Here is a 16356-nt window from a genome sequence, read left to right as displayed (position 1 = left end):
GATTGTGGGGTCCCTTACCCCTTCAACTTTGCCATCTATAATCTCTAAAGGACAGAATTTTGGTTTAGGCCACAATGGCTGGCTATAGATCCAGGTCTTCTGGTACCCCAGGAAGAAAACAATGGTCTCCTCCAGAATTTGGGATTTCATTATCTCACTCCATGGGCATGTAGAAAAAACGAGCAGACCTTCAGAATTACCGTCCTCTCTCCTGGGTTCCCATCTCTGCCCCTACTGTGAAGCTCTAACTACCTCAGCCCAAATGTGGCCAAAAGCTGGTTAGTTAAATAAAAAAGAGAAACTCTTGTTTGCCCTCTTATATACCAGGAAGTACTATTTCCCCCCAGCAAACTGGTCAAAAAAGAAATAACTGTGAGAGATATCTAAGGAACTGAGAAAGCTGAGAATTGATCATTCTAGATAGAAAATGGGCTGAGTCACCGTTCAGAAAATGTTCCCTAGTTCAGAGGTTGGACTTGGACTCTCAGATGAAGAAGTGTGTGTCTGAAGGTGTGATGGCAGGGGTTGGGGAGGATCCTAGAGCAGCCCAGCTTCCAGAATATTCACATGACTTGTTATCAATCTGTGCTTCTCAGCACCATAGGCCTGTGCCCTTGGGTTGTTGGGACAACGGCCCCTGGCTGCAGAGCCCAGTAGTCGCACTTGTGTGGCATGTTGGCATTTTTGAGGGCTAGGATCAAACTACCTTAAGGGGGGCCTGGAAATTGTTTCTGGCCCAAGTCTAAGGTAAGGGAATTCAGAATAAAATGGCCTATGGTTCTTGCAAGGTACAGACTCCTTTAGTGGGGAGAGTGTTCATAGAGGAGGAGTATGCACATGAGGAAATGGGACAAGAAGGTGAAATTAAGTCTATGGAAACATTCTCGGCTGGCCAGGAGGTGGAAATTTCTCCATTTGCCTCTGTGGTAGGTCTGCCCCTGATCTATTTTCTTCTTAAAGGGCACATCTTTTTTTGATTGTGCTGTATTTTAAGAATGTGTCAATTACTAATAAACATAGCCTGTGCCAATAATTGCCTTTAAAGATTTTGGAAAAGGAAGATAGTGGGAGAATAAACTAAAAATAGCATAAATTTCTATTTAAAAATAAACTCCTGATATTAATTTTTCATTTTGTTCCCCACACGGTTTCATGTACATTGTGTCTACTTTAAGGCAGGAGATTCAGCACTTCAGATATTTCCAGATTAGACCTCTGGAAAAGAAACTCCTTTTACTCCTCTCGGTATGGGCTGCTTTTATAAACATGTAGAAGGAGAGAAGGGACTGCCCTTCCCTGCTCCTTTTAAAAAATCATTAACTTTTCCTGTGGGTGAGTTCCACATTTAGGTGCAGGCAAAACTCAAAAGCTCTTTGATGTAGCTCCCTTCCTTTCACCTCTTCAGGTTTCCCAGAGATCTATTTTAGGCAAATTGCACAGTAATTTTGCACTGATGAAGGAAAAATCCATTCTATCAAAATGTTTTTGCTCACCAAATCCACATAGTGTGTTGCCTATCAATCTTTTATAATCCTCCTTTCAGTGAATGTTAAATATTGCCACTGCAGGTTTTGAAGGTAATAACTGGGGCTCAGCTTTACAGACTACTTAACTCTGTGCAGTCAGTCAAGCTCAGGTGGAATTTGGTTTTGAGACATGAATGTTCTGTCTGTCATGCCATTAACCAATCAGCGATCGCACATCAGAAACTTGGCACTGGAGTCTGACTGCTTAGGGCTAAGAGTCGAAACTAAGCTGACATCTTGAACACAAACATGGAAAAAGCACAGTTTGAAAACATGATTTTTTTTTTTTTTTTTGCCTAATCTCATTGTCATCAGTGGAAATGATATTTTCGTGTTCTACACCCTTATCTAAACTCCTGACATCTTGAACACAAACATGGAAAAAGCACAGTTTGAAAACATGATTTTTTTTTTTTTTTGCCTAATCTCATTGTCATCAGTGGAAATGATATTTTCGTGTTCTACACCCTTATCTAAACTCTTCACTTCATGAAACTATGGCTCCGGCAATGCGGACAGGCAGAGAGAGTGTTAGTCTTCACTCTTCTGATGGCCCTGACTCCCACGAGGTCACAAAATGCCTCTGACAGAGAGGAGAGACATCAGACTCAGCAGACCACGGATGCTGGAATTAGATTTTAAGCCTGTTCCTTAAAACACACATTACTTAAACCAGAGAAGGCTAGTATTCTGCAAAGAAAACTTTTGCCTTTGTATATCAGTTTCAGAATGATCTGCATATGGGAAATCCAATTTCAAAACAAAGTTAGGCACAAGTGGGAGGGTGCGGATTCTTCCCAAATTTGGATGTGAGGTGCAGGATGGAGAATGAATGCCTGAGAGAAGTGAAAGTCAGGTAGCAGGGAGAGGAAGCCCAAGCATATTTTACATCCCTGATCCCCTGCTGTGCCATGAAACTTGAATGAAACCCCAATGTTTTGGTCACAAGCACCCCCCAGTTTATATAACTCCAACCTGGGAGGAACTTAGACTTCTGAATGTATAATTAGTGGTTTAGGATGTATTTTTTTAGTTTAAAAAATGTGAGTGCAGGAGTGACTACTTCATTGTTAACTCTAAGCCCCAACGTATCAAGAATTAAATGCAAAATTCAGAATCCCCTTTAATAACTCTGTGGTTCAGAAGGGGTACCAACAACTAAACCATAACAAGAACGACCTGAACGTGCCCAGTCTATGAAAAGCAAATGTTAAGTTTTAAGCAGCAGCTGCATATTAGGATCATGCTTAAGTTGCTTTTTCATTCATCTTTCTAGCACAGAACATATGTTCTGCATTCCAACGCCAAGTGCTTTGCCGCATGAGTCAGTTAACTATTCCATTCACTGGGGCATCAATTGCATTTCAATTAGTGGTAAGTACTGGAAGCATGCAGTTTAGGCTAGTAATTAATGTAATCCTATGAATACAAGACAACTTACTCTGCGTCATCAGACACAGGAGTTCTCAGACCGTATCTATAAGACCAAATACAAAATTAGAGGACTGGCAAGATAGAAAGTTAACACTGTAACCAAGCTGGAAATAAAGACTGCTGGTGAAATACGTGTGCCAAACCTTTTCTGCTGATCATACTGGAAGAGAAGTGTCATTATACAATTAGCAATATTCATTAGCTGCTAGAAGATTTTTTAAATGTCTTATTATTTCTAAAGAATACAAAATTTGTATTAAAACCTAGAGGAGAAATGAAAATAATCCCCATGCTACCCACAAAGAAAGAATCTGTTCAATATGAACACAAAAGGCCTAGGTGCAACCCACAATGTTTAGAGAAGGCAGCTTAAAAAACACACATATATTCTGTATGGTCATTCACAGTTAAATTGTTTGTGCCTTTATGTTTAGCAGTAATGGTCGTAATGGATGCCCAATATACAAGCACACACTCGCTGACCCTGACTCTGACATGTTAATGCATTTGCACAGTTACATCAGAGTGTTTCAGCAGTTTTCTGAAAGCAAACCAGAACTCCAACCAGAACCCCAACTGGTGTCTTCTGCATGCAGAAAACTGGTAGCTTTAATCAAAACCAGACTTGGATAATATTCCATAACTTAAAAAACCAAAGTTTTTTCCAATCTTTTATATTTCTTCGATTATTTAGCTCTATAAAGTTGTACAGTCTGTGATAGAGTCACTTGAGGTCTAAATGTATCTGATAAAAGCAAAGAAAAAGATCAAATTAGAAAAAAAATGAGAACATTACAAGGGCATATTTTAAGTACATTTAAAACAAAAGCAGCTCCCACAAATGACTGTCTCTCCAGTAAAGGTAAATTTTAAGGAATAGTTATTATTTATATCTTGAAAGGCTGCTCATTCTGTATTTTGATGGTGGACAAAGAAATATCTAAGTAAAGAAAATATGTCCTTTTTCTAGTTTCCAATAAATTATATTTTGGAGTTGGCAGCAAAAATTACTTCATCCCGGGCCGGCCCGGTGGCGCACTGCTACAGTGCGCCGCTTGGGAGCGTGGCGGCGCTCCCGCCAAGGGTTCGGATCCCACATACAGACCGGCTCCCGCTCACTGGCTGAGCGAGGCGCGGGAGCAATGCCGAGGCTCGGACACGAAAAAAGACCCCCCACATACAGACCGGCTCCCGCTCACTGGCTGAGCGAGGTGTGGGAGCAATGCCGAGGCTCGGACACGAAAAAAGACACTTTTATCTTCTAGAACAGTCTACATTCATTGATAATTATTTAATTCATAGGGAAGGCAATCATACCAGTGAAAAACCCAAAATCTCTGATGAAATGGCCAAAAGCAAGACAAAGAAAGGGTCTATGAATGTTTTTTTTCTGGCAGTAAGACCCATTTTCTGTTTCTCTAAGAGATAGTTTCGGAAGGTGCTAAAAATTTAACCTAAATTCTCAATTTTCCAAAAACACCACTACATTGAAGCAGATAACAAGTGGATTCTTCCACATCAAGACAGCATGCATGAGCAATATTAATTCTGAAGACTGGATAAATGTTTCCCAGTTAATAAATAGACCTATTGGAATAGATTTATTCAAATAGATGTTTTCTAAATTATCAGTGGAAGAGAGCAGAGATTATTCCTAATGGATAGTTGATCAAGAAATAATCTATTAATGGCTATGTGTTTTTGTGCCTCTATTTAAATATTTTCATTAACATTTTATTGTAGTATAATGTATAAGTATACACAGCAAGTGCACATAGTACACATACGCCTGGATGAATTTTCACAAACTGAACACACCCAGAAATTAGTGTTGAGTATTTTGTGCTATGTAAATGGACTCATATGGTATGTACTCTTGAGATGGTTTCTTCAGCACAACATTTTGTTTGTGAGATTCAGCTATGTTGTTGCATATAGGTTATATTTGAATTTACATTGTTTCTACACAAAATAATTAACAGCATTTCACAGACCTGTCAGTAAATGTAGATTTACACTAAAATGTAGGTCCCACGGGTGCAGGGATTTTTCTGTTTGTGTTTGCTGAACAGTGACCAGACTATCCTCAATAAGTATTTGTTGAATACTTATTGGATTCTCTGGAAATTGAAAAGAAAAGAATAGCACAGTCTCTAAAGATAACCTTCATTTATCCCTTTACTGTGCACTTCTGGATTTAAGGAATTTCCTCTCATACTAATTTATTAGCTTTAAAAGGGCACCAACTTAAGCAGATTTGCCCTTGCTAGTAAGGGGGAGATAATTAGAACTTGGGCTTTAAGTGGCTTTCCCAGTCGTCCTACAGGAGACCAAAATGTAAAGGTAAGTTACAAAAAAATTCACCAATAAAGAGATTTTTTTAATGCAAAGTAGGTGAGTCAATAGGCTATGGGGTACAAAATTGGCCAGAAGAGTTGGCATATGCATCCTAGCAAAAAAGAAAGTCAATTAATAAAGTTTAATTTTGCGGGTAGTGATATTTAGAAAGATAAACGGAAATATGCTATGCACCTATTGATTGATGTGTGTAACTTTCAGCACTAATAAAGCATTTCAGAATCAATAATTAGCTGGGTGTATATATATATATATATTCTTACACTGTGAACTAGCATTAGCTCTATTTGACAGGAGAGGGGGAAATGGTTTTACTGCTCATCTGGATTATCCTTAGCACCCAGCACAGTGCTTTCCACATAGCAATCACTCACTAAATACTTGTTGAAAGGAAACATGAATTCCCAGGGTGTGCACTGGCTCAGTCATACAATTAGGCATAGTTAAGCTGACTGTACGAGTACTTCCTTGTGCTACAACTAACCATTCATCTCCTTTTGAAAACGAGGGGGACTGTTTCTGAATCACAAATAAAGCAGCAGGTCAAAGGGACAGGGACTTCATCAGGCTTCCACAGTCCCCTCTAGTAACTTGTGTAGGCTACGCAGTGGGGTAAGATAGTAGTTTCCACTCAGACAAACCTGGGTTTGAATTTTGGTTCAGTAATTAGCAGCTATGTGCACATGGGCCTGTTTCCTAACTGCAAAAGGCAGATGAAAATTCTTACTCTCAAAGGCTGTGTGAGAAGCAAATAAATGGGAAAGCAACTAAAATGTATCCAGAAGAAAGCAGCCTACAGGCCTCACGCTTTTTTCCTTTCATTCTAACTTGCTGCACAGGAGCCCACTGATCCAGGGCCACACATCACGTCAGGGCATCTGGAAAGTGAGTGACCATCCAGTCCCTCTGTCACTAACCAGCCTGGGCATCACATGTGATCCACTCACTTAACTGTTCTCCTACTTGTGAAATGGAGCTGACATGGATTCAACCTACCTGTGAGTTCCCGGGAGACGGTGAGCTAGAGGAGCAGACGCACTTTGAAAAGGCTACAAAGCATTTCCTCTATGGCTGTAAAGCACGAATGTTACCCCTGCTCCCTGAAAACATCGTTATTTAAGACTCTGTTATATCATCGTTATTCTTGAGAAAAATGTTAAAGATTAAATGCAGGTGATACAGATGGCCAGAATATTGATTTTTAAATTTGGAGATTATTATACTTAAGTTTCTTCCTGCTCCCCACTCTACCCCTGTCCCGCTGCCATCAAAGTTCCTTGAGAAGCAGAATCCATCACTTCTGCCTTATAGTGAGCTGATAATTATGCAAAACACTCGTCATTCCTTTTTCCTGCAGTGATAGGGCAAACCACGCTTTTAACACAAATGGATCACTCATTAAATGGCGATAGAGGATTCAACATACACACCTAAACTAGACCATGAACCCCAGGCTTATCATTTCCCTATTCTTCATCTTAAATTAAGTCAGAGCAAAGAATAGAAATCCTACCTCTAGAAAGCAATGAGTGATTAAATTAAATTACACATTTTATAAGTGGTATTCATCTTCTTTGGACCTGGAATCAGAGTGAAATCAAGTAGGTCAGAAAGAAGTTCAATCCCTCCACCTGAAGGCTCCTACCTGAGCTCGGAAGAAATAAAGCAGTTTCCCACTTAAGAGAGCACTTCGAGAGGTTCACGAAAAGATTTGCATTATCTTTCAATTCTATTTTTCCACCAACTTTTTGAAGTATTTTTGTATTCCGCCCAGAAGATGAGAGTCAGAAAGAATGTTTAACAGGTAAATTCATCACTGAATTATTCTTTCCACACCTGCTTATGTGCAAATATGAAAGAAAGAATTTCTTGGCAGAGTAGACCAATTTTAATCACTCCGTTTCTGCCAGCAACAGCAAGTAAGGGCACTGACACACCATAACGCATTCATAACACACTCAAAGCATGTCTCGAGGCACAGACTGGAGAAACAAAGTCACAAGGGCACAGGATAAGCTTCTGACCTGTGATCTTTCATGGGTGGACCCTTGGCACGTTCCTCCACCTCCTGCTGCTTTGCAAATGGAACTGGGAGGAACTGGTTTGGGTTGGATCCAGCATGTCTAAGGGACATCTCAGTTCTCCTCCCCATCATGTCATCTTTTTGTGAATCAGACAACTTTCTTTGGCCTTTCAGTCCGCTGCCACTCCAGGCAGGAGCTGTCATCTTCTCTGACTTCTCTTCTGTCCCCGAAGCCTCCCATTCAGAGGCCGGAGGACACGCACTAGAGCAACCAGTCAAAAACCACTTATTGCTAAAGATATTTGCAGTAGCATCACTCACTGGCGTTAATTCAAAACAGAAGAAGCCAGCATCCACGGAGGCAGCGGCACACAGAGCAGCGGAGTAGGAACCCCCTTTTTAATACCGTGAGCCTCTATCATGCAGCTGGTACTCACGCAGGGATGGGTTGCCCTTTCCGGTTTTCTTCATTCCTGAGAATGAAATTTGGCCAGTACCCAACCACATGCAAAGGCTAAAATCTCTACCCAGAGCAGACACCAGAAGCAGAGCTCTGATCCTGGGATGGGCACATTCCTTTCAGTGGCTTTACTCCACGCTGCGTCAGTCACCGAGTGCACACTATGACTCTAAGCTGTTCTTTGGGCACACAGCGGCCACACACAGCAGAGGCAGCACACCATGGAATGCAGGCAGGGCGCTCACAGTGGCTGGCTGCTCTCCTCCGATTTTTCTGCCTTTGGCGGCATCTCAGAATCTTTTTCAGCAACTCCTTCATTCTCTTCTTTGCCATCCTGTGGCAGATGTTTGGATGTAACTAAAGCCAGAGAGGACAGCTTTACTACTAGGAAAGAATTCACACCAGAGGCCCTGACCCCCATCCTTCCCCTCCTGGAGAGGAAGGGCAGCTGTGCCTCACCTTCCTGGGGCCTCTGCGGGCACTCGCCCAAACTGCAGACCCGCTCTTGCCGAGACTCCGGCACAGGAGCCAGCTGGGAGGCCCTTTTGCCATAGTCATCCATGCCAGAATTCACTCTTCTGTTGATAATCAAAGTAGCATTGGTGGCAAGAGGGAAGAGGAAAAAGGGTTATGAAAGGAGACAGTGAAAGTCGTGGAGACTGAAAGATTAAGAGATGATGATTAAGAGAGAGAGTTCGGTGGCTCTCATTCCAAAGTCAACCGGATGTAAGGATGACATAATCAGACGGAGATAATAGAATGTGAATGCTGGCAAGGGCCTGAGAAAAGCCAAAGTAGGCTGGCATGACTCTGTCATCATGGGACTGAGTGGTGGCCTCCTCAGGATTCAGGGACTCAAGGATGAATTTCTTATTAATTTCCTGCCCCACCCCCACCTCCGATCCTCATCAGCTTCTGAAACCCCAAGTCTATATTGCTGGTGTGCTAGGTTTATGTAATCTACAGCCTGCTCTTCTCTAGGGTGTCATCCACAGTCTGGAACCAGAGAAACCCTTCTCTATATCATGGATCATGCACTACTTCCTTTGGATTTCAAGGACAAAGCATGGAGAAGAGTGTCCAGAGCATTTCCCCCTGCCATGGGGAGCCCCACTTTGCTCCCACCAGGCAGGGAGAATGCAGGCTCCCAGGAAGGCCCAGAGCCTTATAAATGTCCTACACCTGACTGATGGAAGACAGCCCAGCCCACAGAACTGAATCCCCAAGAGAGGGCTTGGGAATTCAAAGCTGGATGGCCTCCAGGAAGCATGAAAACTGGAGACAGGCCTACAAGGTGTTCCCTCTTGGGTTTGGATGGTGATTCATCCAAGGAAAATCTTGACCTATAGAAACCCCCAAAAGAGGAGTCTTTTTCCACTCCAGATTTATTATACAATTTTAATAAGTAGGGGAGGGAGATCTCTACTTTTTTTATGTCTACTTAGATGTCCAAAATGTGAACTCAGGATACTAGTAACTATTTTCTTCCTTCCTCTATGGGATAGGAAAGAAGGAGGTATAGATAATCCTGATTTTTGTTAATAGATCTTTAGAAGAAACACTAATGATACCATTAAAATAGTCCATCTAGGTCATTATTGGTGTTCCCAGGCAGTGATTCTGGTGACAACAGAATCACAATGGATACCTGCCATTTAGCTTCATGAACACGCTTCCCCCAGGGTGACCCACTAACATTGCTTCTCTGCTATATGGCAAAAGAGTGTTGAAACTATGTTATCTCTAGCGGTTTATCTAATGGGCTTCAGCAAACTCCTTAAAAGCAGCAGTGACTCCCATGCAGATCTCCTTGCACGTGTATGGCAGAAAATACCTGCAAGCATCTTGTGGATTAAGGATTTGGTCTTCCTGTAAGCTGGATGTGGCTGCCAAGGCTGGGGACTCAGAATAAATTTGCATCTTGCTGCTGTGACAGATGACTTCTTCTACGTCCTCCCTAGGCCCAGCCTTGCCAATGCTGAGCCGCTTCCATTTCTGTTGATCTATCTCTGTCACTGGCCCAAAGTGCACAAACTTTTGCCTGGGGCCAGAAGCTTTCTTATAGGCTCTTGCTTTGCGGCTGGCAAAGTCATCACGGATGGCAGTTTCTGCTTTAATTTCTGGTGAAATCTCAGGGGCACAGATGTGCTGAGCATCTCCATCCCTAGTCAGAACCAGAAATAAGTTCCAAAGAGTTCTAAGGCAAGTACAAATCAATAAGAAGTTTGTTCGGTTTTTAAAAAACTAGATATATGAAAAATACTGCTATGGCTACAGCAGAATTGCTTTTCCATTAACCAATCAAATGAAGAAATGGTCATTGTCTTGCCTAGGTAAATAGCACTTTAAGTTTTTATAATTTTCAAAACATCAATTCAAAAAAAACAAAAAACAAAACATCAATTCTACCAATATAAATGATGGTATAAGAAAATCTTAGGTACAGGGGAATGAAATTATTTAAAAATCAGGTTTAAATTCCTTACACTAAAAACACCTATTAAACAACCATTCATAATTAGTGGGCTAAAGAGATATTTTCTGTCCACATGGTTTATAACTTTTAGTATTAGTTAGTTTCATCTCACACAGATGCTGTGTTTTGAGAGGCACTTTTTCCAGCCATTAAAATAAAAAGTGATACAAGAATAAGCATTTGATTCCTTCAGAATTAAATAATACCACTGCTGGGGGGAAAACCAGGAGTAAACATGACACACCTCGTCTCTTCTGACACTTTCAGTCTCTCCCACGTTTGCAAGTCGGCTTCTGTAATATTGGAGGATGTGACAAAGCTCAGAGGCCCGCGGTGAGGGGCAAGGCTGCCCTGAATTCTCCGCTGGGCCAGGTCATCCTTGAAAAGATCTGGCACCTTCCTGAGTCCCTCTTCCGTAGGTTCACTCTCCCGAGCCCTTGTAATACAGGTCACTACTGACTTCACCTCTTCTGTTTGGCCCTGGTTTCTGTCAATTTGATCCAGGCCCCCACATCATCAGAAAAATCAGGTTCAACGAAGGGGAGCAGAAAACAGAATGTCAAACACGGAAATTCAGAGGCTGAGGACAGAACAAAATGACGGAAGCACCTTTCCCTTTCCCCAAAATTTGGAATTGATGGGAGCTGGGATTACTCTCATCTATGCCACCCCTTTTAACACCGTAATGAGACAGGATTTTTTTTCCCAGCAGATGAGTCTCTAGTTTAGTTCAGGAAGAGAAGCCAGGGCTCGCTGAAAGACTATTAAGAATGGTAATGAGGTTTTGGTTTGACAGTAATGATGCCCAATTCCCACACTATTCAAGTTCATGTAATGAATTCAAGTTTTCTGATTGAATCCCTTAGCCCTCTTGGAATGTCTTTTACTGTGCCAGTAAAATGTCAGTAACGAGCTCTGCATGATCCAAATTCTAGGATTAGTTTGGAGATAGCTGGAACGTTGTTCACATATTAAACATCTCAACCACAGACTCATAACTGACAGAAAGTACATTTAAGTCAATTCTGAATAGAAAGTTTCAATGTTCAAACTCAGTCCGCTCCACAGAATGTCAGGTTTGGCCAATATAAACCTGAAGAACAGAGAGTATATCCTTTTCACCTGGATTTACAGAGTCATATCTGTTTTTTGTCAAAACCATAAACCTTTATTGATGCTGCAACTGATTTTCAATTGTTCTCCTAAGTGAACATTAGCTGGCTAATATGACAAAGCTGTAATGTAAACCAAAGCTGTGGCATCTATATGCATAAACATTCTATCACATTGAAAGTCGATTTCTAACTAAAGATGCTTCTTGAGATAGAAAAATCTCAAAAATATACATAAACAGGGCCTACGATCTTTTTTCCAAAATATGTCATCCAAGCCAGAAAACTAAGGTATTCTCTTGTTACCTGGATGATTTGGTGTATTTGCAGAGCCCATGCAAATAGAAAGGCTACAGAATGTTCTATTTACTTTTAGCTTGGGGAAAGGGATCAAGGAAAGGCATAGCAAAGAGCCAGAAGGGACCCTTCTTTTTTTTTTTTTTTTTTTTTTTTTTTTTTTTGTTTTGTTTAATCAGTTCTTTAATGCTCTCTATAGAGGTCATGGGCTGCCCCAGACCCAGAGCTGTGTCCTCAAACACAGAGTCAGGTGACAACAAACAAATGCAGCTGGAAATATCAGGAATTAAAGTTGCATGGAGGAGAAAGGAAAAAAGTGAGATACAAAAGATACTCCTTTTCCTAACTCAAGTTGTTGTCCTCAAACACAGAGTCAGGTGACAACAAACAAATGCAGCTGGAAATATCAGGAATTAAAATTGCATGGAGGAGAAAGGAAAAAAGTGAGATACAAAAGATACTCCTTTTCCTAACTCAAGTTGCGCCCTTTGAGTTGCACACTTGACTCTGAGTCTTGTGTCTGCCGACCCCCCATACCCCCTGCCCCGGGACTGAGCTTACTCCCCTCCTCTGCCTTTTTAGTCAACATGTCCAGTAAGGACTAACTGGTGTTGTTGACTGTGGCCATAAAGAATGGTCAGTGGAAAATGACAGACCATTGAATTAATCTCTTCGTAGGCATTAATTTAAAAACATATTGATAATGACAATGAAGGTGGCTGACAGTTGAGTGCATACTGTGTGCTAGATCCCTCTTAAGTGTTAATTTGTTCAACCTGAACACTAACCCTGCAAAGCCAGTGTTATTATTATTCCCATTTTATTGAGTGGAAACTGAGATCAGGTTAAAGAAACTTGCCCAAGGTCAAAGAGCTAGTGTTTAAGTTAAAATTCAGACCCAGGCAGTCTGGCTTCAGAGGCCTCGTTTTGTGACCCTGAATGGATCACTGTACTATTCATTAAACAAAGGACCATGCCAGGAACAGTTTTGAAAGTAGAGAATCATACAAAAAATAAGGCATTATCATTACTATGGAAGTAGGAGAAAAAGAAGTAATTTGGTTACTAAATAAAGGGACCCAGTGAGTTGTGCTTAGAATGCAGCTGTGATTTGCATTTCTGGTTACAGATAGCAACATTCGGCCAGAATTGATGATAGAATGCTAACTAATCATACCTTACAATATTTGCACAGCCCTTGATAGTTTACACAGCCATTTCAAACTCATATCCCAATGTAGGAATACATGCCTCAAATACCCAAATACCCTCGGCTTGAACCTCTTAAGTCCAAGAGCAGCACTCCTTCCACTTTTTGACCAGGAGTCCTGGGCTTCGACCTCCTCCAACTAAGGAAGAATTCTTTGAAATAAAATACATGCATTTATGCAAATAGCCCTACCAATTTGCAAGGCCAATTTGAGCAGGGAGAATCTGGTACCTTATGCATCATGTGAGCCCAGCCAGGCTATAGATTCCCTTGGGTGTTTCTTTCTAGGCTAAATGCCCAGTGTGGTAGGACTCATTTCAAAAGATCTCAATTTAGATATATGGACTTAAAAAAAAAAGGGTTGAAGAATGCTTTCCGTATCACTGGCCACTTAAGGACATTCCCCGCCCACTGGAAAAACTGTCACAATGACTGATTTTTCCCTAATCACTTGAATCCTGTAAATTCAGAGCTTCGAGGCAGACTTATAAAGAGGAAAGAGTAACACAAATCCTGGGTTGGCACTGTTGGCTATGAAATAAATAATATTTATAAGGCAGATATGTAGGCTTGGATTCACAGGTGTCTAGTTACCACACCTACTTTGTATCTGCTTTCTGAGAGAGAATCAAGAGCAAATTCTTCAGCCTCAAAGGACAAACCCGTCTTAGAAATGAAGTCAGGAGGAATGAGCCTGGCTGAGAGCAGAAGGAGCAATGAAGCTGTGTGCTCTGCTCAACCAAGTGGCCGGCTGTCTGTCGCTCTGCCCTACCTGTTCCACAGCAGATCGTCGTCAGAAGGCTACCGTGGGCCCTCATCCTATCTGACTTTTGGAAAATCAATGCACCATTGGCCATGCCCAGAAAACTCCTCACTGTTAAACATTGTTCTCAATAAAATTTTAAAACATGGAATCTGGGGGGGGTGATGCTCTGCTCCCTGAATAAATTTATTTCTTAAAATATGAATTCCTGCCCTTTGAGTTGCACACTTGACTCTGAGTCTTGTGTCTGCCGACCCCCCATACCCCCTGCCCCGGGACTGAGCTTACTCCCCTCCTCTGCCTTTTTAGTCAACATGTCCAGTAAGGACTAACTGGTGTTGTTGACTGTGGCCATAAAGAATGGTCAGTGGAAAATGACAGACCATTGAATTAATCTCTTCGTAGGCATTAATTTAAAAACATATTGATAATGACAATGAAGGTGGCTGACAGTTGAGTGCATACTGTGTGCTAGATCCCTCTTAAGTGTTAATTTGTTCAACCTGAACACTAACCCTGCAAAGCCAGTGTTATTATTATTCCCATTTTATTGAGTGGAAACTGAGATCAGGTTAAAGAAACTTGCCCAAGGTCAAAGAGCTAGTGTTTAAGTTAAAATTCAGACCCAGGCAGTCTGGCTTCAGAGGCCTCGTTTTGTGACCCTGAATGGATCACTGTACTATTCATTAAACAAAGGACCATGCCAGGAACAGTTTTGAAAGTAGAGAATCATACAAAAAATAAGGCATTATCATTACTATGGAAGTAGGAGAAAAAGAAGTAATTTGGTTACTAAATGAAGGGACCCAGTGAGTTGTGCTTAGAATGAAGCTGTGATTTGCATTTCTGGTTACAGATAGCAACATTCAGCCAGAATTGATGATAGAATGCTAACTAATCATACCTTACAATATTTGCACAGCCCTTGATAGTTTACACAGCCATTTCAAACTCATATCCCAATGTAGGAATACATGCCTCAAATACCCAAATACCCTCGGCTTGAACCTCTTAAGTCCAAGAGCAGCACTCCTTCCACTTTTTGACCAGGAGTCCTGGGCTTCGACCTCCTCCAACTAAGGAAGAATTCTTTGAAATAAAATACATGCATTTATGCAAATAGCCCTACCAATTTGCAAGGCCAATTTGAGCAGGGAGAATCTGGTACCTTATGCATCATGTGAGCCCAGCCAGGCTATAGATTCCCTTGGGTGTTTCTTTCTAGGCTAAATGCCCAGTGTGGTAGGACTCATTTCAAAAGATCTCAATTTAGATATATGGACTTAAAAAAAAAAGGGTTGAAGAATGCTTTCCGTATCACTGGCCACTTAAGGACATTCCCCGCCCACTGGAAAAACTGTCACAATGACTGATTTTTCCCTAATCACTTGAATCCTGTAAATTCAGAGCTTCGAGGCAGACTTATAAAGAGGAAAGAGTAACACAAATCCTGGGTTGGCACTGTTGGCTATGAAATAAATAATATTTATAAGGCAGATATGTAGGCTTGGATTCACAGGTGTCTAGTTACCGAAATATTTAAATGACTTTTATGATGTGCTTTTTAAGGACCTTAAAGGCAGTCTACTGTGAAACTTCAGTATATTTTACTTTATTTTTCAGTAACTACAACTCTCTGAGCAGCTAGTACATTCCAGAGGCACTAACTGTCATGATAGCCCTGCAAGAAGGGAATTATGATGTCCACTTTGCAAAGAAGAATATTAAAGTCTCTAGTTCACATCATCTGAACTTAGGTAAATTAACTTAAGTAAACTTATCGCTCAGCCAGTGAGCGGGAACCGGTCTGTATGTGGGATCCGAACCCTCGGGCGGGAGCGCAGCCACGCTTCCCAAGTGGCGCACCTATCCAGTGTGCCACCGGGCCGGCCCTCTTTACAGTGTTTTGAATTCTTGAAAGTACATATTTATATTCGTGATAGCCCTGCAAGAAGGGAATTATGATGTCCACTTTGCAAAGAAGAATATTAAAGTCTCTAGTTCACATCATCTGAACTTAGGTAAATTAACTTAAGTAAACTTAAGGGCAGACCCAGGCTGTCTGGCTGCATATTCATGGGCAGGTTCAGCACTTTTATTTCTTTCCAGTCATTCATAAATGAGTTGCTTTGGGAAGAAGGGGCTGCTCTGTGGGCACAGCGCACTGCTTCACTTGGAAGGAATTCAGTCCAACGTGAAAGGAGAGACACAAGCCCTGCCTCCAGCCTGGCAATTGCATGCAGCCTCATCTGAAACAAGTAAGGCTCTCTGGGTAGGAGAGATTATGGGTCCAAAGCAGGTGGGGAGGAAGAAAAAGTCTGAACGTATCTAAAGCTTATATATTTCAAAGTGAATGAGATAATGACTTAAACTAAGGAAAAGCTGGCATTTTCTTTCACCTCCCTTTACTTGGCAACTAAGCAATCAGCTAAGATTGGCAGTCAATTTTTTCTATTGAAAGAAACTGGGTTCTCCAGAAGAGCCTGTTAGTCCTCCTGGGAATGTCATGGGCAATACCAGAGACTTCCCTGTTCACGCTGTCTCCAAACAGGGCAACTACATCCAGAGTCACAAAGGTTTGTGCAAGTAATGTGTCTGACTGGTCCCAGATATCCGAGGTTCTGTTTAGCAGCAATCAGGAAACCAGCATCTGGGAAGGAGGGGTGTAGAGGAATATGTGTCTGGCACTTAGCTACA

General features: G+C 41.5%; 1 protein-coding gene across 1 annotated transcript in view; it reads right to left on the bottom strand.

Moving 5' to 3' along the window:
• The window catches only part of LOC103593755 (LIM and calponin homology domains-containing protein 1), a 144238-nt gene that overhangs the window by 5682 nt on the left and 122200 nt on the right, over positions 1 to 16356 (bottom strand). Inside the window, exon 8 of the mRNA XM_008576808.1 lies at positions 2968 to 3003. Coding sequence (XP_008575030.1) covers positions 2968 to 3003 — 36 coding nt within the window. The remainder of the gene's footprint in view (positions 1 to 2967; positions 3004 to 16356) is intronic.

The sequence above is a fragment of the Galeopterus variegatus genome, unplaced genomic scaffold, assembly GCF_000696425.1.
Source record: "Galeopterus variegatus unplaced genomic scaffold, G_variegatus-3.0.2 Scaffold1406, whole genome shotgun sequence".
NCBI lineage: Eukaryota > Metazoa > Chordata > Mammalia > Dermoptera > Cynocephalidae > Galeopterus > Galeopterus variegatus.
The sequence above is the reverse complement of the archived record's forward strand: the minus strand, read 5'-3'. Positions and strand labels throughout refer to the sequence as shown.